At 55.1% G+C, this 23,563-nt stretch overlaps 1 protein-coding gene across 1 annotated transcript in view; it reads left to right on the forward strand.

Annotated features, from left to right (window-relative positions):
• Nucleotides 1-306: 306 nt before the first annotated feature.
• LOC115131664 (uncharacterized) overlaps nt 307-23,563 on the forward strand; it is a 40,758-nt gene continuing 17,501 nt past the window's right edge. The window contains exon 1 of the mRNA XM_065021203.1: nt 307-847. Within this exon, the coding sequence (XP_064877275.1) occupies nt 803-847 (45 nt within the window). The 5' untranslated portion in view covers nt 307-802. The remainder of the gene's footprint in view (nt 848-23,563) is intronic.

Below are 23,563 nucleotides of genomic sequence, written 5' to 3' on the forward strand. Positions count from 1 at the left end.
GTGTGTGTGTGTGTGTGTGTGTGTGTGCGTATATATTCACAGTCCAGCAGGGTTACTATGCACTAGCTGTGCAAGGGGGGGGGCTCAACACAAGACTGGCACATAAGAAGGAAGAGAGGGATATAGAGAGGAAGGAAGGAGAGAGAGATATAGAGAGGAAGGAAGGAGAGAGAGATATAGAGAGGAAGGAAGGAGAGAGAGATATAGAGAGGAAGGAAGGAGAGAGAGATATAGAGAGGAAGGAAGGAGAGAGAGATATAGAGAGGAAGGAAGGAGAGAGAGAGAGATATAGAGAGGAAGGAAGGAGAGAGAGATATAGAGAGGAAGGAAGGAGAGAGAGATAGAGAGGAAGGAAGGAGAGAGAGATATAGAGAGGAAGGAAGGAGAGAGAGATATAGAGAGGAAGGAAGGAGAGAGAGATATAGAGAGGAAGGAAGGAGAGAGAGAGTGTGATAGATAGAGGGGGGGGTAGAATGACAGTTGAAAGAGCATGTGTGTGTGAGAGGGCTAGAGAGAGAGTGAAGGAGATCGCGAGCAAGCGGAGAGAGAGCTGAGAGCAAGAGAGTCCCTTCTGTCTCTGGTAGGGAGAGATAGAGAGAAAACAAGGGAGAAAGAGAGCCTGAAAGGGGGAGAGAGAGAAGAGAGAGCGTTGAGATCTTTCTCTCGGTCTCTGCTGAAGCACAGGAGTCTATGCCCGAGCTGGATCCTGCATAACTCCTTGTCCTCCTCTTCCTCTTGTTGTCTGCGCTGTCTTTAAAACGGAGGGAACCCTCGGACTCAGAGCTCATCCGTTGCCGTGGCAATGGGCTGTCGGCTCTCAGGGCCGTGGTTCGGCGATGGAATGGGGGTTAGTGTGCACCCTTCTAAATCTGTGTGGTGCGTGTATGCCTGCGTGCGTGTGCATTCTTTTTTGCATGTGTATGCGCTTCTATGTTCTATGTGTGTGTATGTGTGTGTGTGGGCACATGTGTAGATGGAATTTATGGATAGAGGAAGGGTCATGTAGATGATAGAGAATATGGAGAATAACGGAACAGAATACACACCATGACATGATGCCTGCTCTCTGTGTGTGTGTGTGTGTGTGTGTGTGTGTGTGTGTGTGTGTGTGTGTGTGTGTGTGTGTGTGTGTGTGTGTCAATACGTGGGAGTCTGTGAGTGTGCTTGTGAGAGTAGTACAGAATAAGAGTTAGACAGGCACGGATCTTATTATGAGAGAAATGACCATATGTGTTTGAAAGAGTCCTTGTATTTACTTGTAGAAAGATTGTGTCTACAGACAGATCAGTTCTGCTGCCTGTTCTAGCAACATAGTGAGGCTCGTGATTGTGCTTTCTATGTTGGGGTTATTCAGCGTTGTGTGTGCATATGTGTGTGAATTTGTGCGTGTGTGTGTGTGTGTGTGTATGGCAGCCTCTTGTGACCAGCGTTGATGATTACAAGGAGTGACAGCTTTCTCCATCCAACAGCACAGAGAGCTGTGACTCTCTCTCTCTCTTTCACTTCCCTTCCTCTCTCAATTCTCTCACTCTATCCTTTCCTATCTCTCTCTCTCTCCTATCCATCTTTTGACCTTACATTACATCCCTCTCCACATCCATCTGTACTGTTCATTCTCTCCTCTCTTCTCCTCTCCTTACATCTGCTCCCTCATTTCTTCTCCTCTCCTCACCTCTGCTCCCTTCTCTCTTCTCCTCTCCTCTGCTCCCTCATTTCTTCTCCTGTCCTCTCCTCTGCTCCCTTCTCTCTTCTCCTCTCCTCACCTCTGCTCCCTCCTCTCTTCTCCTCTCCACAGCTCCCTTCTTTCTTCTCCTCCCCTCTGCTCCCTTCTCTCTTCTCCTCTCCTCTGCTCCCTTCTCTCTTCTCCTCTCCTCTGCTCCCTTCTCTCTTCTCCTCTCCTCACCTCTGCTCCCTTCTTTCTTCTCCTCACCTCTGCTCCCTTCTCTCTTCTCCTCTCCTCTGCTCCCTTCTCTCTTCTCCTCTCCTCACCTCTGCTCCCTTCTTTCTTCTCTTCTCCTCACCTCTGCTCCCTTCTCTCCTCCCCTCTGCTCCCTCCTCTCTTCTCCTCTCCTCACCTCTGCTCCCTTCTTTCTTCTCTTCTCCTCCCCTCTGCTCCCTTCTCTTCTCCTCCCCTCTGCTCCCTTCTCTCTTCTCCTCTCCTCACTTCTGCTCCCTCCTCTCTTCTCCTCACCTCTGCTCCCCTCTCTCTTCTCCTCACCTCTGCTCCCTTCTCTCTTCTCCTCACCTCTGCTCCCTTCTCTCTTCTCCTCTCCTCTGCTCCCTTCTCTCTTCTCCTCTCCTCACCTCTGCTCCCTTCTTTCTTCTCTTCTCCTCACCTCTGCTCCCTTCTCTCCTCCCCTCTGCTCCCTCCTCTCTTCTCCTCTCCTCACCTCTGCTCCCTTCTTTCTTCTCTTCTCCTCCCCTCTGCTCCCTTCTCTTCTCCTCCCCTCTGCTCCCTTCTCTCTTCTCCTCTCCTCACTTCTGCTCCCTCCTCTCTTCTCCTCACCTCTGCTCCCTTCTCTCTTCTCTTCTCCTCACCTCTGCTCCATCCTTTCTTCTCCTCTCCTCCCCTCTGCTCCCTTCTTTCTTCTCTTCTCCTCCCCTCTGCTCCCTTCTCTTCTCCTCCCCTCTGCTCCCTTCTCTCTTCTCCTCTCCTCACTTCTGCTCCCTCCTCTCTTCTCCTCACCTCTGCTCCCTTCTCTCTTCTCTTCTCCTCACCTCTGACCCTTCTCTCTTCGACTCTCCTCCCCTCTGCTCCCTTCTCTCTTCTCCTCTCCTCACTTCTGCTCCCTCCTCTCTTCTCCTCACCTCTGCTCCCTTCTCTCTTCTCTTCTCCTCACCTCTGACCCTTCTCTCTTCGACTCTCCTCCCCTCTGCTCCCTTCTCTCTTCTCCTCTCCTCACCTCTGCTCCATCCTTTCTTCTCCTCTCCTCACCTATGCTCCCTTCTCTCTTTGACTCTCCTCCCCTCTGCTCCCTCCTTTCTTCTCCTCGCCTCACCTCTGCTCCCTTCTCTCTTCGACTCTCCTCCCCTCTGCTCCATCCTTTCTTCTCCTCTCCTCACCTCTGCTCCCTTCTCTCTTCGACTCTCCTCACCTCTGCTCCATCCTTTCTTCTCCTCTCCTCACCTCTGCTCCCTTCTCTCTTTGACTCTCCTCCCCTCTGCTCCCTCCTTTCTTCTCCTCAATCTCCTCTGCTCCCTTCTCTCTTTGACTCTCCTCACCTCTGCTCCCTTCTCTCTTCTCCTCTCCTCACCTCTGCTACATCCTTTCTTCTCCTCTCCTCTGCTCCCTTCTCTCTTCTCCTCTCCTCACCTCTGCTCCATCCTTTCTTCTCCTCTCCTCACCTCTGCTCCCTTCTCTCTTTGACTCTCCTCCCCTCTGCTCCCTCCTTTCTTCTCCTCACTCTCCTCTGCTCCCTTCTCTCTTTGACTCTCCTCACCTCTGCTCCCTTCTCTCTTCTCCTCTCCTCACCTCTGCTACATCCTTTCTTCTCCTCTCCTCTGCTCCCTTCTCTCTTCTCCTCTCCTCACCTCTGCTACATCCTTTCTTCTCCTCTCCTCTGCTCCCTTCTCTCTTCTCCTCTCCTCCCATCTGCTCCCTTCTCTTCTCCTCCCCTCTGCTCCCTCCTTTCTTCTCCTCTCCTCACCTCTGCTCCCTTCTCTTCTCCTCTCCTCACGTCTGCTCCCTTCTCTCTTCTCCTCTCCTCACCTCTGCTCCCTTCTCTCTTCTCCTCTCCTCTCCTCACCTCTTCTCCCTTCTCTCTTCTCCTCTCCTCACCTCTGCTCCCTCCTCTCTTCTCCTCACCTCTGCTCCCTTCTCTCTTCTCCTCTCCTCACCTCTGCTCCCTCCTTTCTTCTCCTCTCCTCACCTCTGCTCCCTTCTCTTCTCCTCTCCTCACCTCTGCTCCCTTCTTTCTTCTCTTCTCCTCCCCTCTGCTCCCTTCTCTTCTCCTCCCCTCTGCTCCCTTCTCTCTTCTCCTCTCCTCACTTCTGCTCCCTCCTCTCTTCTCCTCACCTCTGCTCCCCTCTCTCTTCTCCTCACCTCTGCTCCCTTCTCTCTTCTCCTCACCTCTGCTCCCTTCTCTCTTCTCCTCTCCTCTGCTCCCTTCTCTCTTCTCCTCTCCTCACCTCTGCTCCCTTCTTTCTTCTCTTCTCCTCACCTCTGCTCCCTTCTCTCCTCCCCCCTCTGCTCCCTCCTCTCTTCTCCTCTCCTCACCTCTGCTCCTTCTTTCTTCTCTTCTCCTCCCCTCTGCTCCCCTTCTCTTCTCCTCCCTCTGCTCCCTTCTCTCTTCTCCTCTCCTCACTTCTGCTCCCTCCTCTCTTCTCCTCACCTCTGCTCCCTTCTCTCTTCTCTTCTCCTCACCTCTGACCCTTCTCTCTTCGACTCTCCTCCCCTCTGCTCCTTCTCTCTTCTCCTCTCCTCACCTCTGCTCCATCCTTTCTTCTCCTCTCCTCACCTATGCTCCCTTCTCTCTTTGACTCTCCTCCCCTCTGCTCCCTCCTTTCTTCTCCTCGCCTCACCTCTGCTCCCTTCTCTCTTCGACTCTCCTCCCCTCTGCTCCATCCTTTCTTCTCCTCTCTTCACCTCTGCTCCCTTCTCTCTTCGACTCTCCTCACCTCTGCTCCATCCTTTCTTCTCCTCTCCTCACCTCTGCTCCCTTCTCTCTTTGACTCTCCTCCCCCTCTGCTCCCTCCTTTCTTCTCCTCACTCTCCTCTGCTCCCTTCTCTCTTTGACTCTCCCTCACCTCTGCTCCCTTCTCTCTTCTCCTCTCCTCACCTCTGCTACATCCTTTCTTCTCCTCTCCTCTGCTCCCTTCTCTCTTCTCCTCTCCTCACCTCTGCTCCATCCTTTCTTCTCCTCTCCTCACCTCTGCTCCTTCTCTCTTTGACTCTCCTCCCCTCTGCTCCCTCCTTTCTTCTCCTCACTCTCCTCTGCTCCCTTCTCTCTTTGACTCTCCTCACCTCTGCTCCCTTCTCTCTTCTCCTCTCCTCACCTCTGCTACATCCTTTCTTCTCCTCTCCTCTGCTCCTTCTCTCTTCTCCTCTCCTCACCTCTGCTACATCCTTTCTTCTCCTCTCCTCTGCTCCCTTCTCTCTTCTCCTCTCCTCCCATCTGCTCCCTTCTCTTCTCCTCCCCTCTGCTCCCTCCTTTCTTCTCCTCTCCTCACCTCTGCTCCCTTCTCTTCTCCTCTCCTCACGTCTGCTCCCTTCTCTCTTCTCCTCTCCTCACCTCTGCTCCCTTCTCTCTTCTCCTCTCTCTCCTCACCTCTTCTCCCTTCTCTCTTCTCCTCTCTCTCACCTCTGCTCCCTCCTCTCTTCTCCTCACCTCTGCTCCTTCTCTCTTCTCCTCTCCTCACCTCTGCTCCCTCCTTTCTTCTCCTCTCCTCACCTCTGCTCCTTCTCTTCTCCTCTCTCCTCACGTCTGCTCCCTTCTCTCTTCTCCTCTCCTCACCTCTTCTCACTTCTCTCTTCTCCTCTCCTCTCCTCACCTCTGCTCCCTTCTCTCTTCTCCTCTCCCTCACCTCTGCTCCATCCTTTCTTCTCCTCTCCTCACCTCTGCTTCCTTCTCTTCTCTCTCCTCACGTCTGCTCCCTTCTCTCTTCTCCTCTCCTCACCTCTTCTCACTTCTCTCTTCTCCCTCTCCTCTCCCTCACCTCTGCTCCCTTCTCTCTTCTCCTCTCCTCTCCTCACCTCTGCTCCCTTCTCTCTTCTCCTCACCTCTGCTCCTCTCTCTTCTCCTCTCCTCACCTCTGCTCCCTCTTCTCCTCTCTCACCTCTGCTCCCTTTCTTCTCTTCTCCTCTCCTCACCTCTGCTCCCTCCTCTCTTCTCCTCTCCTCACCTCTGCTCCTTCTCTCTTCTCCTCTCCTCACCTCTGCTCCCTTCTCCCCTCTGCTCCCTTCTCTCCTCTCCCTCACCTCTGCTCCCTTCTCTCTTCTCACCTCCTCACCTCTGCTCCTTCTCTTCTCACCTTCCTCACCTCTTGCTCCCTTCTCCTCACCTCTGCTCCCTTCTTCTCTTCTCTCCTCTCCTCACCTCTGCTCCTCTCCCTCTCTTCATCTCCTCACCTCTGCTCTCTTCTCTCTTTCTCCTCTCCTCACCTCTGCTCCCTCCTCTCTTCTCCTCTCCTCACCTCTGCTCCCTTCTCTCTTCTCCTCTCCTCACCTCTGCTCCTTCTCACCTGTGCTCCTTCTCTCCTCTCCTCACCTCTGCTCCCTTCTCTCTTCTCACCTCCTCACCTCTGCTCCCTTCTCTTCTCACCTCCTCACCTCTGCTCCCTTCTCCTCACCTCTGCTCCCTTCTCTCTTCTCCTCTCCTCACCTCTGCTCCCTCCTCTCTTCTCTTCTCCTCACCTCTTCTCTCTTCTCCTCTCCTCACCTCTGCTCCCTCCTCTCTTCTCTTCTCCTCACCTCTGCTCCCTTCTCTCTTCTCTTCTCCTCTCCTCTCCTCACCTCTTCTCTCTTCTCCTCACCTCTGCTCCCTCCTTTCTTCTCCTCTCCTCACCTCTGCTCTCTTCTCTCTTCTCCTCTCCTCACCTCTGCTCCCTTCTCTCTCCTCACCTCTGCTCCCTCCTCTCTTCTCCTCTCCTCACCTCTGCTCCCTTCTCTCTTCTCCTCTCCTCACCTCTGCTCCCTTCTCACCTGTGCTCCCTTCTCTCCTCTCCTCACCTCTGCTCCCTTCTCTCTTCTCACCTCCTCACCTCTGCTCCCTTCTCTTCTCACCTCCTCAGCTCGGCTCCCTTCTCCTCACCTCTGCTCCCTTCTCTCTTCTCCTCTCCTCACCTCTGCTCTCTTCTCTCTTCTCCTCTCCTCACCTCTGCTCCCTTCTCTCTCTTCACCTCTGCTCCCTCCTCTCTTCTCCTCTCCTCACCTCTACTGCCTTCTCTCTTCTCCTCTCCTCACCTCTGCTCCCTTCTCACCTGTGCTCCTTCTCTCATCTCCTCACCTCTGCTCCCTTCTCTCTTCTCACCTCCTCACCTCTGCTCCTTCTTCTCTTCTCACCTCCTCACCTCGGCTCCCTCCTCTCTTCTCCTCTCCTCACCTCTGCTCCCTTCTTTCTTCTCTTCTCCTCCCCTCTGCTCCTTCTCTTCTCCTCCCCTCTGCTCCCTACTCTCTTCTCCTCTCCTCACTTCTGCTCCCTCCCTCTCTTCTCCTCACCTCTGCTCCCTTCTCTCTTCTCTTCTCCTCACCTCTGCTCCATCCTTTCTTCTCCTCTCCTCCCCTCTGCTCCCTTCTTTCTTCTCTTCTCCTCCCCTCTGCTCCCTTCTCTTCTCCCCCTCTGCTCCCTTCTCTCTTCTCCTCTCTCACTTCTGCTCCCTCCTCTCTTCTCCTCCCTCTGCTCCCTTCTCTCTTCTCCTCTCCTCACCTCTGCTCCCTCCTTTCTTCTCCTCTCCTCACCTCTGCTCCCTTCTCTTCTCCTCTCCTCACGTCTGCTCCCTTCTCTCCTCACCTCTTCTCACTTCTCTCTTCTCCTCTCCTCTCCTCACCTCTGCTCCCTTCTCTCTTCTCCTCTCCTCACCTCTGCTCCCTCCTCTCTTCTCCTCACCTCTGCTCCCTTCTCTCTTCTCCTCTCCTCACCTCTGCTCCATCCTTTCTTCTCCTCTCCTCACCTCTGCTTCCTTCTCTTCTCCTCTCCTCACGTCTGCTCCCTTCTCTCTTCTCCTCTCCTCACCTCTTCTCACTTCTCTCTTCTCCTCTCCTCTCCTCACCTCTGCTCCCTTCTCTCTTCTCCTCTCCTCTCCTCACCTCTGCTCCCTTCTCTCTTCTCCTCTCCTCACCTCTGCTCCCTTCTCTCTTCTCCTCACCTCTGCTCCCTTCTCTCTTCTCCTCTCCTCACCTCTGCTCCCTTCTCTCTTCTCCTCACCTCTGCTCCCTTCTCTCTTCTCCTCTCCTCACCTCTGCTCCCTCCTTTCTTCTCCTCTCCTCACCTCTGCTCTCTTCTCTCTTCTCCTCTCCTCACCTCTGCTCCCTCCTCTCTTCTCCTCTCCTCACCTCTGCTCCCTTCTCTCTTCTCCTCTCCTCACCTCTGCTCCCTTCTCACCTCTGCTCCTTCTCTCCTCTCTCCTCACCTCTGCTCCTTCTCTCTTCTCACCTCCTCACCTCTGCTCCCTTCTCTTCTCACCTCCTCACCTCTGCTCCCTTCTCCTCACCTCTGCTCCCTTGTCTCTTCTCCTCTCCTCACCTCTGCTCCCTCCTCTCTTCTCATCTCCTCACCTCTGCTCTCTTCTCTCTTCTCCTCTCCTCACCTCTGCTCCCTCCTCTCTTCTCCTCTCCTCACCTCTGCTCCCTTCTCTCTTCTCCTCTCCTCACCTCTGCTCCCTTCTCACCTGTGCTCCCTTCTCTCCTCTCCTCACCTCTGCTCCCTTCTCTCTTCTCACCTCCTCACCTCTGCTCCCTTCTCTTCTCACCTCCTCACCTCTGCTCCCTTCTCCTCACCTCTGCTCCCTTCTCTCTTCTCCTCTCCTCACCTCTGCTCCCTCCTCTCTTCTCTTCTCCTCACCTCTTCTCTCTTCTCCTCTCCTCACCTCTGCTCCCTTCTCTCTTCTCTTCTCCTCTCCTCTCCTCACCTCTTCTCTCTTCTCCTCACCTCTGCTCCCTCCTTTCTTCTCCTCTCCTCACCTCTGCTCTCTTCTCTCTTCTCCTCTCCTCACCTCTGCTCCCTTCTCTCTCCTCACCTCTGCTCCCTCCTCTCTTCTCCTCTCCTCACCTCTGCTCCCTTCTCTCTTCTCCTCTCCTCACCTCTGCTCCCTTCTCACCTGTGCTCCCTTCTCTCCTCTCCTCACCTCTGCTCCCTTCTCTCTTCTCACCTCTGCTCCCTTCTCTTCTCACCTCCTCAGCTCGGCTCCCTTCTCCTCACCTCTGCTCCCTTCTCTCTTCTCCTCTCCTCACCTCTGCTCTCTTCTCTCTTCTCCTCTCCTCACCTCTGCTCCCTTCTCTCTCCTCACCTCTGCTCCCTCCTCTCTTCTCCTCTCCTCACCTCTACTCCCTTCTCTCTTCTCCTCTCCTCACCTCTGCTCCCTTCTCACCTGTGCTCCCTTCTCTCATCTCCTCACCTCTGCTCCCTTCTCTCTTCTCACCTCCTCACCTCTGCTCCCTTCTCTTCTCACCTCCTCACCTCGGCTCCCTCCTCTCTTCTCCTCTCCTCACCTCTGCTCCCTTCTTTCTTCTCTTCTCCTCCCCTCTGCTCCCTTCTCTTCTCCTCCCCTCTGCTCCCTACTCTCTTCTCCTCTCCTCACTTCTGCTCCCTCCTCTCTTCTCCTCTCCTCACTTCTGCTCCCTCCTCTCTTCTCCCCTCACCTCTGCTCCCTTCTCTCTTCTCTTCTCCTCACCTCTGCTCCATCCTTTCTTCTCCTCTCCCCCTCTGCTCCCTTCTTTCTTCTCTTCTCCTCCCCTCTGCTCCCTTCTCTTCTCCTCCCCTCTGCTCCCTTCTCTCTTCTCCTCTCCTCACTTCTGCTCCCTCCTCTCTTCTCCTCACCTCTGCTCCCTTCTCTCTTCTCTTCTCCTCACCTCTGCTCCCTTCTCTCTTCGACTCTCCTCCCCTCTGCTCCCTTCTCTCTTTGACTCTCCTCCCCTCTGCTCCCTCCTTTCTTCTCCTCACCTCACCTCTGCTCCCTTCTCTCTTCGACTCTCCTCCCCTCTGCTCCATCCTTTCTTCTCCTCTCCTCACCTCTGCTCCCTTCTCTCTTCGACTCTCCTCCCCTCTGCTCCCTTCTCAATTCTCCTCTCCTCACCTCTGCTCCATCCTTTCTTCTCCTCTCCTCCCCTCTGCTCCCTCCTTTCTTCTCCTCACTCTCCTCTGCTCCCTTCTCTCTTTGACTCTCCTCACCTCTGCTCCCTTCTCTCTTCTCCTCTCCTCCCACCTCTGCTACATCCTTTCTTCTCCTCTCCTCTGCTCCCTTCTCTCTTCTCCTCTCTCACCTCTGCTACATCCTTTCTTCTCCTCTCCTCTGCTCCCTTCTCTCTTCTCCTCTCCTCCCATCTGCTCCCTTCTCTTCTCCTCCCCTCTGCTCCCTCCTTTCTTCTCCTCTCCTCACCTCTGCTTCCTTCTCTTCTCCTCTCCTCACGTCTGCTCCCTACTCTCTTCTCCTCTCCTCACCTCTTCTCACTTCTCTCTTCTCCTCTCCTCTCCTCACCTCTGCTCCTCCTCTCTTCTCATCTCCTCACCTCTGCTCTCTTCTCTCTTCTCCTCTCTCACCTCTGCTCCTCCTCTCTTCTCCTCTCCTCACCTCTGCTCCCTTCTCTCTTCTCCTCTCCTCACCTCTGCTCCCCTTCTCACCTGTGCTCCCTTCTCTCCTCTCCTCACCTCTGCTCCCTTCTCTCTTCTCACCTCCTCACCTCTGCTCCCTTCTCTTCTCACCTCCTCACCTCTGCTCCCTTCTCCTCACCTCTGCTCCTTCTCTCTTCTCCTCTCCTCACCTCTGCTCCCTCCTCTCTTCTCTTCTCCCTCCTCTTCTCTCTTCTCTCTCCTCACCTCTGCTCCCTCCTCTCTTCTCTTCTCCTCACCTCTGCTCCCTTCTCTCTTCTCTTCTCCTCTCCTCTCCTCACCTCTTCTCTCTTCTCCTCTCCTCACCTCTGCTCCCTCCTTTCTTCTCCTCTCCTCCCTCTGCTCTCTTCTCTCTTCTCCTCTCCTCACCTCTGCTCCTTCTCTCTCCTCACCTCTGCTCCCTCCTCTCTTCTCCTCTCCTCACCTCTGCTCCCTTCTCTCTTCTCCTCTCCTCACCTCTGCTCCCTTCTCACCTGTGCTCCCTTCTCTCCTCTCCTCACCTCTGCTCCTTCTCTCTTCTCACCTCCTCACCTCTGCTCCCTTCTCTTCTCACCTCCTCACCTTGGCTCCCTTCTCCTCACCTCTGCTCCCTTCTCTCTTCTCCTCTCCTCACCTCTGCTCTCTTCTCTCTTCTCCTCTCCTCACCTCTGCTCCCTTCTCTCTCCTCACCTCTGCTCCTCCTCTCTTCTCCTCTCCTCACCTCTACTCCCTTCTCTCTTCTCCTCTCCTCACCTCTGCTCCCTTCTCACCTGTGCTCCTTCTCTCCTCTCCTCCCCTCTGCTCCCTTCTTTCTTCTCTTCTCCTCCCCTCTGCTCCCTTCTCTTCTCCTCCCCTCTGCTCCCTTCTCTCTTCTCCTCTCCTCACTTCTGCTCCCTCCTCTCTTCTCCTCACCTCTGCTCCCTTCTCTCTTCTCTTCTCCTCACCTCTGCTCCCTTCTCTCTTCTCCTCTCCTCACCTCTGCTCCATCCTTTCTTCTCCTCTCCTCACCTCTGCTCCCTTCTCTCTTTGACTCTCCTCCCCTCTGCTCCCTCCTTTCTTCTCCTCACCTCACCTCTGCTCCCTTCTCTCTTCGACTCTCCTCCCCTCTGCTCCATCCTTTATTCTCCTCTCCTCACCTCTGCTCCCTTCTCTCTTTGACTCTCCTCCCCTCTGCTCCCTTCTCAATTCTCCTCTCCTCACCTCTGCTCCATCCTTTCTTCTCCTCTCCTCACCTCTGCTCCCTTCTCTCTTTGACTCTCCTCCCCTCTGCTCCCTCCTTTCTTCTCCTCACTCTCCTCTGCTCCCTTCTCTCTTTGACTCTCCTCACCTCTGCTCCCTTCTCTCTTCTCCTCTCCTCACCTCTGCTACATCCTTTCTTCTCCTCTCCTCTGCTCCCTTCTCTCTTTGACTCTCCTCCCCTCTGCTCCCTCCTTTCTTCTCCTCACCTCTGCTCCCTTCTCTCTTCTCCTCTCCTCCCATCTGCTCCCTTCTCTTCTCCTCCCCTCTGCTCCCTCCTTTCTTCTCCTCTCCTCACCTCTCTCCTCCCTCTGCTCCCTCTCCTCACGTCTGCTCCCTTCTCTCTTCTCCTCTCCTCCTCTGCTCCCTTCTCTCTTCTCTCTCCTCTCCTCACCTCTGCTCCCTTCTCTCTTCTCCTCTCCTCACCTCTGCTCCCTCCTCTCTTCTCCTCACCTCTGCTCCCTTCTCTCTTCTCCTCTCCTCACCTCTGCTCCATCCTTTCTTCTCCTCTCCTCACCTCTGCTTCCTTCTCTTCTCCTCTCCTCACGCTGCTCCTTCTCTCTTCTCCTCTCCTCCTCTTCTCACTTCTCTCTTCTCCTCTCCTCTCCTCACCTCTGCTCCCTTCTCTCTTCTCCTCTCCTCTCCTCACCTCTGCTCCCTTCTCTCTTCTCCTCTCCTCACCTCTGCTCCCTTCTCTCTTCTCCTCACCTCTGCTCCCTTCTCTCTTCTCCTCTCCTCACCTCTGCTCCCTCCTTTCTTCTCCTCTCCTCACCTCTGCTCTCTTCTCTCTTCTCCTCTCCTCACCTCTGCTCCCTCTCTTCTCCTCTCCTCACCTCTGCTCCCTTCTCTCTTCTCCTCTCCTCACCTCTGCTCCCTTCTCTTTCTCACCTCCTCACCTCTGCTCCTTCTCTTCTCACCTCCTCACCTCTGCTCCCTTCTCCTCTCTGCTCCCTTCTCTCTTCTCCTCCTCACCTCTGCTCCCTCCTCTCTTCTCATCTCCTCACCTCTGCTCTCTTCTCTCTTCTCCTCTCCTCACCTCTGCTCCCTCCTCTCTTCTCCTCTCCTCACCTCTGCTCCCTTCTCTCTTCTCCTCTCTCACCTCTGCTCCCTTCTCACCTGTGCTCCTTCTCCTCTCCTCACCTCTGCTCCCTTCTCTCTTCTCACCTCCTCACCTCTGCTCCCTTCTCTTCTCACCTCCTCACCTCTGCTCCCTTCTCACCTCACCTCTGCTCCTTCTCTCTTCTCCTCTCCTCACCTCTGCTCCCTCCTCTCTTCTCTTCTCCCTCACCTCTTCTCTCTTCTCCTCTCCTCACCTCTGCTCCCTCCTCTCTTCTCTTCTCCTCACCTCTGCTCCCTTCTCTCTTCTCTTCTCCTCTCCTCTCCTCACCTCTTCTCTCTTCTCCTCTCCTCACCTCTGCTCCCTCCTTTCTTCTCCTCTCCTCACCTCTGCTCTCTTCTCTCTTCTCCTCTCCTCACCTCTGCTCCCTTCTCTCTCCTCACCTCTGCTCCCTCCTCTCTTCTCCTCTCCTCACTCCTCTGCTCCCTTCTCTCTTCTCCTCTCCTCACCTCTGCTCCCTTCTCACCTGTGCTCCTTCTCTCCTCTCCTCACCTCTGCTCCCTTCTCTCTTCTCACCTCCTCACCTCTGCTCCTTCTCTTCTCACCTCCTCACCTTGGCTCCCTTCTCCTCACCTCTGCTCCCTTCTCTCTTCTCCTCTCCTCACCTCTGCTCTCTTCTCTCTTCTCCTCTCCTCACCTCTGCTCCCTTCTCTCTCCTCACCTCTGCTCCCTCCTCTCTTCTCCTCTCCTCACCTCTACTCCCTTCTCTCTTCTCCTCTCCTCACCTCTGCTCCCTTCTCACCTGTGCTCCCTTCTCTCCTCTCCTCCCCTCTGCTCCCTTCTTTCTTCTCTTCTCCTCCCCTCTGCTCCCTTCTCTTCTCCTCCCCTCTGCTCCCTTCTCTCTTCTCCTCTCCTCACTTCTGCTCCCTCTTCTCTTCTCCTCACCTCTGCTCCCTTCTCTCTTCTCTTCTCCTCACCTCTGCTCCCTTCTCTCTTCTCCTCTCCTCACCTCTGCTCCATCCTTTCTTCTCCTCTCCTCACCTCTGCTCCCTTCTCTCTTTGACTCTCCTCCCCTCTGCTCCCTCCTTTCTTCTCCTCCCTCACCTCTGCTCCCTTCTCTCTTCGACTCTCCTCCCCTCTGCTCCATCCTTTATTCTCCTCTCCTCACCTCTGCTCCCTTCTCTCTTTGACTCTCCTCCCCTCTGCTCCCTTCTCAATTCTCCTCTCCTCACCTCTGCTCCATCCTTTCTTCTCCTCTCCTCACCTCTGCTCCCTTCTCTCTTTGACTCTCCTCCCCTCTGCTCCCTCCTTTCTTCTCCTCACTCTCCTCTGCTCCCTTCTCTCTTTGACTCTCCTCACCTCTGCTCCCTTCTCTCTTCTCCTCTCCTCACCTCTGCTACATCCTTTCTTCTCCACTCCTCTGCTCCCTTCTCTCTTTGACTCTCCTCCCCTCTGCTCCCTCCTTTCTTCTCCTCACCTCTGCTCCCTTCTCTTCTCCTCCTCTCCTCCCATCTGCTCCTTCTCTTCTCCTCCCCTCTGCTCCCTCCTTTCTTCTCTCTCTCCTCACCCTCTGCTCCCTTCTCTTCTCCTCTCTCTCACCTCTGCTCCTTTCTCTCTTCTCTCTCCTCACCTCTGCTCCCTCCTCTCTTCTCCTCACCTCTGCTCCCTTCTCTCTTCTCCTCTCCTCACCTCTGCTCCATCCTTTCTTCTCCTCTCCTCACCTCTGCTTCCTTCTCTTCTCCTCTCCCTCACGTCTGCTCCCTTCTCTCTTCTCCTCTCCCTCACCTCTTCTCACTTCTCTCTTCTCTCCTCTCCTCTCCTCACCTCTGCTCCCTTCTCTCTTCTCCTCTCCTCACCTCTGCTCCCTTCTCTCTTCTCCTCTCTCCTCACCTCTGCTCCCTTCTCTCTTCTCCTCACCTCTGCTCCCTTCTCTCTTCTCCCTCCCCTCACCTCTGCTCCCTCCTTTCTTCTCCTCTCCTCACCTCTGCTCTCTTCTCTCTTCTCCTCTCCTCACCTCTGCTCCCTCCTCTCTTCTCCTCTCCTCACCTCTGCTCCCTTCTCTCTTCTCCTCTCTCCTCACCTGCTCCCTTCTCTCTTCTCCTCTCTCCTCACCTCTGCTCCCTCCTCTTTCTCCCCTCACCTCTGCTCCCTTCTCTCTTCTCCTCTCCTCACCTCTGCTCCATCCTTTCTTCTCCTCTCCTCACCTCTGCTTCCTTCTCTTCTCCTCTCCTCACGTCTGCTCCCTTCTCTCTTCTCCTCTCCTAACCTCTTCTCTTCTCTCTTCTCCTCTCCTCTCCTCACCTCTGCTCCCTTCTCTCTTCTCCTCTCCTCTCCTCACCTCTGCTCCCTTCTCTCTTCTCCTCTCTCTCACCTCTGCTCCCTTCTCTCTTCTCCTCACCTCTGCTCCCTTCTCTCTTCTCCCTCCTCACCTCTGCTCTCTTCTCTCTTCTCCTCTCCTCACCTCTGCTCCCTTCTCTCTCCTCACCTCTGCTCCCTCCTCTCTTCTCCTCTCCTCACCTCTACTCCCTTCTCTCTTCTCCTCTCCTCACCTCTGCTCCCTTCTCACCTGTGCTCCCTTCTCTCCTCTCCTCCCCTCTGCTCCCTTCTTTCTTCTCTTCTCCTCCCTCTGCTCCCTTCTCTTCTCCTCCCTCCTCTCCCTTCTCTCTTCTCCTCTCCTCACTTCTGCTCCCTCTTCTCTTCTCCTCCCTCTGCTCCTTCTCTCTTCTCTTCTCTCTCACCCTCTGCTCCCTTCTCTCTTCTCCTCTCCTCACCTCTGCTCCATCCTTTCTTCTCCTCTCACCTCTGCTCCCTTCTCTCTTTGACTCTCCTCCCCTCTGCTCCCTCCTTTCTTCTCCTCACCTCACCTCTGCTCCCTTCTCTCTTCGACTCTCCTCCCTCTGCTCCATCCTTTATTCTCCTCTCCTCACCTCTGCTCCCTTCTCTCTTTGACTCTCCTCCCCTCTGCTCCCTTCTCAATTCTCCTCTCCTCACCTCTGCTCCATCCTTTCTTCTCCTCTCCTCACCTCTGCTCCCTTCTCTCTTTGACTCTCCTCCCCTCTGCTCCCTCCTTTCTTCTCCTCACTCTCCTCTGCTCCTTCTCTTTGACTCTCTCACCTCTGCTCCCTTCTCTCTTCTCCTCCTCACCTCTGCTACATCCTTTCTTCTCCACTCCTCTGCTCCCTTCTCTCTTTGACTCTCCTCCCCTCTGCTCCCTCCTTTCTTCTCCTCACCTCTGCTCCCTTCTCTCTTCTCCTCTCCTCCCATCTGCTCCCTTCTCTTCTCCTCCCCTCTGCTCCCTCCTTTCTTCTCCTCTCCTCACCTCTGCTCCCTTCTCTTCTCCTCTCCTCACCTCTGCTCCTTTCTCTCTTTCTCCTCCCTCACCTCTGCTCCTCCTCTCTTCTCCTCACCTCTGCTCCCTTCTCTCTTCTCCTCTCCTCACCTCTGCTCCATCCTTTCTTCTCCTCTCCCTCACCTCTGCTTCCTTCTCTTTCTCTCCTCCGTCTGCTCCCTTCTCTCTTCTCCTCTCCTCACCTCTTCTCACTTCTCTCTTCTCCTCTCCTCTCCTCACCTCTGCTCCCTTCTCTCTTCTCCTCTCCTCACCTCTGCTCCCTTCTCTCTTCTCCTCTCCTCACCTCTGCTCCCTTCTCTCTTCTCCTCACCTCTGCTCCCTTCTCTCTTCTCCTCTCCTCACCTCTGCTCCCTCCTTTCTTCTCCTCTCCTCACCTCTGCTCTCTTCTCTCTTCTCCTCTCCTCACCTCTGCTCCCTCCTCTCTTCTCCTCTCCTCACCTCTGCTCCCTTCTCTCTTCTCCTCTCCTCACCTCTGCTCCCTTCTCTCTTCTCACCTCCTCACCTCTGCTCCCTTCTCTTCTCACCTCCTCACCTCTGCTCCCTTCTCCTCACCTCTGCTCCCTTCTCTCTTCTCCTCTCCTCACCTCTGCTCCCTCCTCTCTTCTCATCTCCTCACCTCTGCTCTCTTCTCTCTTCTCCTCTCCTCACCTCTGCTCCTCCTCTCTTCTCCTCTCCTCACCTCTGCTCCTCTCTTCTCTCCTCTCCTCACCTCTGCTCCCTTCTCACCTGTGCTCCTTCTCTCCTCTCCTCACCTCTGCTCCCTTCTCTCTTCTCACCTCCTCACCTCTGCTCCCTTCTCTTCTCACCTCCTCACCTCTGCTCCCTTCTCCTCACCTCTGCTCCCTTCTCTCTTCTCCTCTCCTCACCTCTGCTCCCTCCTCTCTTCTCTTCTCCTCACCTCTTCTCTCTTCTCCTCTCCTCACCTCTGCTCCCTCCTCTCTTCTCTTCTCCTCACCTCTGCTCCCTTCTCTCTTCTCTTCTCCTCTCCTCTCCTCACCTCTTCTCTCTTCTCCTCTCCTCACCTCTGCTCCCTCCTTTCTTCTCCTCTCCTCACCTCTGCTCTCTTCTCTCTTCTCCTCTCCTCACCTCTGCTCCCTTCTCTCTCCTCACCTCTGCTCCCTCCTCTCTTCTCCTCTCCTCACCTCTGCTCCCTTCTCTCTTCTCCTCTCCTCACCTCTGCTCCTTTCTCTCTTCTCCTCTCCTCACCTCTGCTCCCTCCTCTCTTCTCCTCACCTCTGCTCCCTTCTCTCTTCTCCTCTCCTCACCTCTGCTCCATCCTTTCTTCTCCTCTCCTCACCTCTGCTTCCTTCTCTTCTCCTCTCCTCACGTCTGCTCCCTTCTCTCTTCTCCTCTCCTCACCTCTTCTCACTTCTCTCTTCTCCTCTCCTCTCCTCACCTCTGCTCCCTTCTCTCTTCTCCTCTCCTCTCCTCACCTCTGCTCCCTTCTCTCTTCTCCTCTCCTCACCTCTGCTCCCTTCTCTCTTCTCCTCACCTCTGCTCCCTTCTCTCTTCTCCTCTCCTCACCTCTGCTCCCTCCTTTCTTCTCCTCTCCTCACCTCTGCTCTCTTCTCTCTTCTCCTCTCCTCACCTCTGCTCCCTTCTCTCTCCTCACCTCTGATCCCTCCTCTCTTCTCCTCTCCTCACCTCTGCTCCCTTCTCTCTTCTCCTCTCCTCACCTCTGCTCCCTTCTCACCTGTGCTCCCTTCTCTCCTCTCCTCACCTCTGCTCCCTTCTCTCTTCTCACCTCCTCACCTCTGCTCCCTTCTCTTCTCACCTCCTCACCTTGGCTCCCTTCTCCTCACCTCTGCTCCCTTCTCTCTTCTCCTCTCCTCACCTCTGCTCTCTTCTCTCTTCTCCTCTCCTCACCTCTGTCTCTTCTCTCTCCTCACCTCTGCTCCCTCCTCTCTTCTCCTCTCCTCACCTCTACTCCCTTCTCTCTTCTCCTCTCTCACCTCTGCTCCCTTCTCACCTGTGCTCCCTTCTCTCCTCTCCTCCCTCTGCTCCCTTCTTTCTTCTCTTCTCCTCCCCTCTGCTCCCTTCTCTTCTCCTCTCTTCTGCTCCCTTCTCTCTTCTCCTCTCCTCACTTCTGCTCCCTCCTCTCTTCTCCTCACCTCTGTCCCCTTCTCTCTTCTCTTCTCCTCACCTCTGCTCCCTTCTCTCTTCTCCTCTCCTCACCTCTGCTCCATCCTTTCTTCTCCTCTCTCCACCTCTGCTCCCTTCTCTCTTTGACTCTCCTCCCCTCTGCTCCCTCCTTTCTTCTCCTCACCTCTGCTCCCTTCTCTCTTCTCCTCTCCTCACCTCTGCTCCATCCTTTCTTCTCCTCTCCTCACCTCTGCTCCCTTCTCTCTCTTCTCTCTCCCCCCTGCTCCCTCCTTTCTTCTCCTCACCTCACCTCTGCTCCCTTCTCTCTTCTCTCTCTCCTCCCTCTGCTCCATCCTTTATTCTCCTCTCCTCACCTCTGCTCCCTTCTCTCTTTGACTCTCCTCCCCTCTGCTCCCTTCTCAATTCTCCTCTCCTCACCTCTGCTCCATCCTTTCTTCTCCTCTCCTCACCTCTGCTCCCTTCTCTCTTTGACTCTCCTCCCTCTGCTCCCTCCTTTCTTCTCCTCACTCTCCTCTGCTCCCTTCTCTCTTTGACTCTCCTCACCTCTGCTCCCTTCTCTCTTCTCCTCTCCTCCCTCTGCTACATCCTTTCTTCTCCTCTCCTCTGCTCCCTTCTCTCTTTGACTCTCCTCCCCTCTGCTCCCTCCTTTCTTCTCCTCACCTCTGCTCCCTTCTCTCTTCTCCTCTCCTCCCCATCTGCTCCTTCTCTTCTCCTCTTCTCTGCTCCCTCCTTTCTTCTCTCTCTCACCTCTGCTCTTCTCTTCTCCTCTCTCACCTCTGCTCCCTTCTCTCTTCTCCTCTCCTCACCTCTGCTCCCTTCTCTCTTCTCCTCTCTTCTCCTCACCTCTGCTCCCTTCTCTCTTCTCCTCTCCTCACCTCTGCTCCCCTCCTCTCTTCTCCTCACCTCTGCTCCCTTCTCTCTTCTCCTCTCCTCACCTCTGCTCCATCCTTTCTTCTCCTCTCCTCACCTCTGCTTCCTTCTCTTCTCCTCCTCACGTCTGCTCCCTTCTCTCTTCTCCTCTCCTCACCTCTTCTCACTTCTCTCTTCTCCTCTCCTCTCCTCACCTCTGCTCCCTTCTCTCTTCTCCTCTCCTCTCCTCACCTCTGCTCCCTTCTCTCTTCTCCTCTCCTCACCTCTGCTCCCTCTCTCTTCTCCTCACCTCTGTCCTTCTCTCTTCTCCTCTCCTCACCTCTCTCCCTCCTTTCTTCTCCTCTCCCCTCACCTCTGCTCTCTTCTCTCTTCTCCTCTCCTCACCTCTGCTCCCTCCTCTCTTCTCTCTCCTCACCTCTGCTCCCTTCTCTCTTCTCCTCTCTCACCTCTGCTCCTTCTCTCTTCTCTCCTCCTCACCTCTGCTCCCTTCTTTTCTCACCTCCTCACCTCTGCTCCCTTCTCCTCACCTCTGCTCCCTTCTCTCTTCTCCTCTCCTCACCTCTGCTCCCTCCTCTCTTCTCATCTCCTCACCTCTGCTCTCATCTCTCTCTTCTCCTCTCCTCACCTCTGCTCCCTCCTCTCTTCTTCTCTCACCTCTGCTCCCTTCTCTCTTCTCCTCTCCTCACCTCTGCTCCCTTCTCACCTGTGCTCTTCTCTCCTCTCCTCACCTCTGCTCCCTTCTCTCTTCTCACTCTCCTCACCTCTGCTCCCTTCTCTTCTCACCTCCTCACTCTGCTCCCTTCTCTCCCTCTGCTCCCTTCTCTCTTCTCCTCTCTCACCTCTGCTCCCTTCTCTCTTCTCTTCTCCTCACCTCTTCTCTCTTCTCCTCTCCTCACCTCTGCTCCCTCCTCTCTTCTCTTCTCCTCACCTCTGCTCCCTTCTCCTCCTCTGCTCCCTCCTCTCTTCTCTTCTCCTCACCTCTGCTCCCTTCTCTCTTCTCTTCTCCTCTCCCTCCTCACCTCTTCTCTCTTCTCCTCTCCTCACCTCTGCTCCCTCCTTTCTTCTCTCTCTCCCTCTGCTCTCTTCTCTCTCTCCTCTCCTCACCTCTGCTCCCTTCTCTCTCCTCACCTCTGCTCCCTCCTCTCTTCTCATCTCCTCACCTCTGCTCCCTTCTCTCTTCTCCTCTCCTCACCTCTGCTCCTTTCTCTCTTCTCCTCTCCTCACCTCTGCTCCCTCCTCTCTTCCCCTCACCTCTGCTCCCTTCTCTCTTCTCCTCTCCTCACCTCTGCTCCCTCCTTTCTTCTCCTCTCCCTCACCTCTGCTTCCTTCTCTTCTCCTCTCCTCCGTCTGCTCCCTTCTCTCTTCTCCTCTCCTCACCTCTTCTCTTCTCTCTTCTCCTCTCCTCCTCACCTCTGCTCCCTTCTCTCTTCTCTCTCTCTCTCCCTCACCTCTGCTCCTTCTCTCTTCTCCTCTCCTCACCTCTGCTCCCTTCTCTCTTCTCCTCACCTCTGCTCCCTTCTCTCTTCTCCTCTCCTCACCTCTGCTCCCTCCTTTCTTCTCCTCTCCTCACCTCTGCTCTCTTCTCTCTTCTCCTCTCCTCACCTCTGCTCCCTCCTCTCTTCTCCCTCTCCTCACCTCTGCTCCTTCTCTCTTCTCCTCTCCTCACCTCTGCTCCCTTCTCTCTTCTCCTCTCCTCACCTCTGCTCCCCTCTCTTCTCCTCACCTCTGCTCCTTCTCTCTTCTCCTCTCCTCACCTCTGCTCCATCCTTTCTTCTCCTCTCCTCACCTCTGCTTCCTTCTCTTCTCCTCTCCTCCGTCTGCTCCCTTCTCTCTTCTCCTCTCCTAACCTCTTCTCACTTCTCTCTTCTCCTCTCCTCTCCTCACCTCTGCTCCCTTCTCTCTTCTCCTCTCCTCTCCTCACCTCTGCTCCCTTCTCTCTTCTCCTCTCCCTCACCTCTGCTCCCTTCTCTCTTCTCCTCACCTCTGCTCCTTCTCTCTTCTTCTCTCCTCACCTCTGCTCCCTTCTCTTCTCCTCTCCTCACCTCTGCTCCCTCCTTTCTTCTCCTCTCCTCACCTCTGCTTCTTCTCTTCTCCTCTCCTCACCTCTGCTCCCTCTCTCTTCTCCTCTCCTCACCTCTGCTCCCTTCTCTCTTCTCCTCTCCTCACCTCTGCTCCTTCTCTCTTCTCACCTCCTCACCTCTGCTCCCTTCTCTTCTCACCTTCACCTCTGCTCCCTTCTCCTCACCTCTGCTCCTTCTCTCTTCTCCTCTCCTCACCTCTGCTCCCTCCTCTCTTCTCATCTCCTCACCTCTGCTCTCTTTCTCTCTTCTCCTCTCCTCACCTCTGCTCCCTCCTCCTCTTCTCCTCTCCTCACCTCTGCTCCCTTCTCTCTTCTCCTCTCCTCACCTCTGCTCCCTTCTCACCTGTGCTCCTTCTCTCCTCTCCTCACCTCTGCTCCCTTCTCTCTTCTCACCTCCTCACCTCTGCTCCCTTCTCTTCTCACCTCCTCACCTCTGCTCCCTTCTCCTCACCTCTGCTCCCTTCTCTCTCTCCTCTCTCACCTCTGCTCCCTCCTCTCTTCTCTTCTCCTCCCACCTCTTCTCTCTTCTCCTCTCCTCACCTCTGCTCCCTCCTCTCTTCTCTTCTCCTCACCTCTGCTCCCTTCTCCTCACCTCTGCTCCCTCCTCTCTTCTCTTCTCCTCACCTCTGCTCCCTTCTCTCTCTCTCTTCTCCTCTCTCTCTCTCCTCTTCTCTCTTCTCCTCTCCTCACCTCTGCTCCCTCCTTTCTTCTCCTCTCCTCACCTCTGCTCTCTTCTCTCTTCTCCTCTCCTCACCTCTGCTCCCTTCTCTCTCCTCACCTCTGCTCCCTCCTCTCTTCTCCTCTCCTCACCTCTGCTCCCTTCTCTCTTCTCCTCTCCTCACCTCTGCTCCTTTCCTCTTCTCCTCTCCTCACCTCTGCTCCCTCCTCTCTTCTCCTCACCTCTGCTCCCTTCTCTCTTCTCCTCTCCTCACCTCTGCTCCATCCTTTCTTCTCCTCTCCCTCACCTCTGCTTCCTTCTCTTCTCCTCTCCCTCACGTCTGCTCCCTTCTCTCTTCTCCTCTCCTCACCTCTTCTCACTTCTCTCTTCTCCTCTCCTCTCCCTCACCTCTGCTCCCTTCTCTCTTCTCCTCTCCTCTCCTCACCTCTGCTCCCTTCTCTCTTCTCCTCTCCCTCACCTCTGCTCCCTTCTCTCTTCTCCTCACCTCTGCTCCCTTCTCTCTTCTCCTCTCTCACCTCTGCTCCCTCCTTTCTTCTCCTCTCCCTCACCTCTGCTCTCTTCTCTCTTCTCCTCTCCTCACCTCTGCTCCCTCCTCTCTTCTCCTCTCTCCTCACCTCTGCTCCCTTCTCTCTTCTCCTCCCTCACCTCTGCTCCCTTCTCTCTTCTCCTCTCCTCACCTCTGCTCCCTCCTCTCTTCTCCTCACCTCTGCTCCCTTCTCTCTTCTCCTCTCCTCACCTCTGCTCCATCCTTTCTTCTCCTCTCCTCACCTCTGCTTCCTTCTCTTCTCTCCTCTCCTCACGTCTGCTCCCTTCTCTCTTCTCCTCTCCTAACCTCTTCTCACTTCTCTCTTCTCCTCTCCTCTCCTCACCTCTGCTCCTTCTCTCTTCTCCTCTCCTCTCCTCACCTCTGCTCCCTTCTCTCTTCCTCTCCTCACCTCTGCTCCCTTCTCTCTTCTCCTCACCTCTGCTCCCTTCTCTCTCTTCTCTCCTCACCTCTGCTCCCTCCTTTCTTCTCCTCTCCTCACCTCTGCTCTCTTCTCTCTTCTCCTCTCCTCACCTTTGCTCCCTCCTCTCTTCTCCTCTCTCACGTCTGCTCCCTCTCTCTTCTCCTCTCCTCACCTCTTCTCACTTCTCTCTTCTCCTCTCCTCTCCTCACCTCTGCTCCTTTCTCTTCTCTCTCCTCTCCTCACCTCTGCTCCCTTCTCTCTCTCCTCTCCTCACCTCTGCTCCCTTCTCTCTTCTCCTCACCTCTGCTCCTTCTCTCTTCTTCTCTCTCACCTCTGCTCCTTCCTTTTTCTCCTCTCCCTCACCTCTGCTCTCTTCTCTCTTCTCCTCTCCTCACCTCTGCTCCTTCTCTCTTCTCCTCTCCTCACCTCTGCTCCCTCCTCTCTCTTCTCTTCTCACTCCTCTCTCTCTCTCCTCTCCTCACCTCTGCTCCCTCCTCTCTTCTCTTCTCCCTCACCTCTGCTCCCTTCTCCTCTCACCTCTGCTCCCTCCTCTCTCTCTCTCCTCACCTCTGCTCCCTTCTCTCTTCTCTTCTCCTCTCCTCTCCTCACCTCTCTTTCTCTCTTCTCCTCTCCTCACCTCTGCTCCCTCCTTTCTTCTCCTCTCCTCACCTCTGCTCTCTTCTCTCTTCTCCTCTCCTCACCTCTGCTCCCTTCTCTCTCTCCTCTCTGCTCCCTCCTCTCTTCTCCTCTCCTCACCTCTGCTCCCTTCTCTCTTCTCCTCTCCTCACCTCTGCTCCTTTCTCTCTTCTCCTCTCCTCACCTCTGCTCCCTCCTCTCTTCTCCTCACCTCTGCTCCCTTCTCTCTTCTCCTCTCCTCACCTCTGCTCCATCCTTTCTTCTCCTCTCCTCACCTCTGCTTCCTTCTCTTCTCCTCTCCTCACGTCTGCTCCCTTCTCTCTTCTCCTCTCCTCACCTCTTCTCACTTCTCTCTTCTCCTCTCC

Source organism: Oncorhynchus nerka, linkage group LG2 (assembly GCF_034236695.1).
Source record: "Oncorhynchus nerka isolate Pitt River linkage group LG2, Oner_Uvic_2.0, whole genome shotgun sequence".
Classification (NCBI taxonomy): Eukaryota; Metazoa; Chordata; class Actinopteri; order Salmoniformes; family Salmonidae; genus Oncorhynchus; species Oncorhynchus nerka.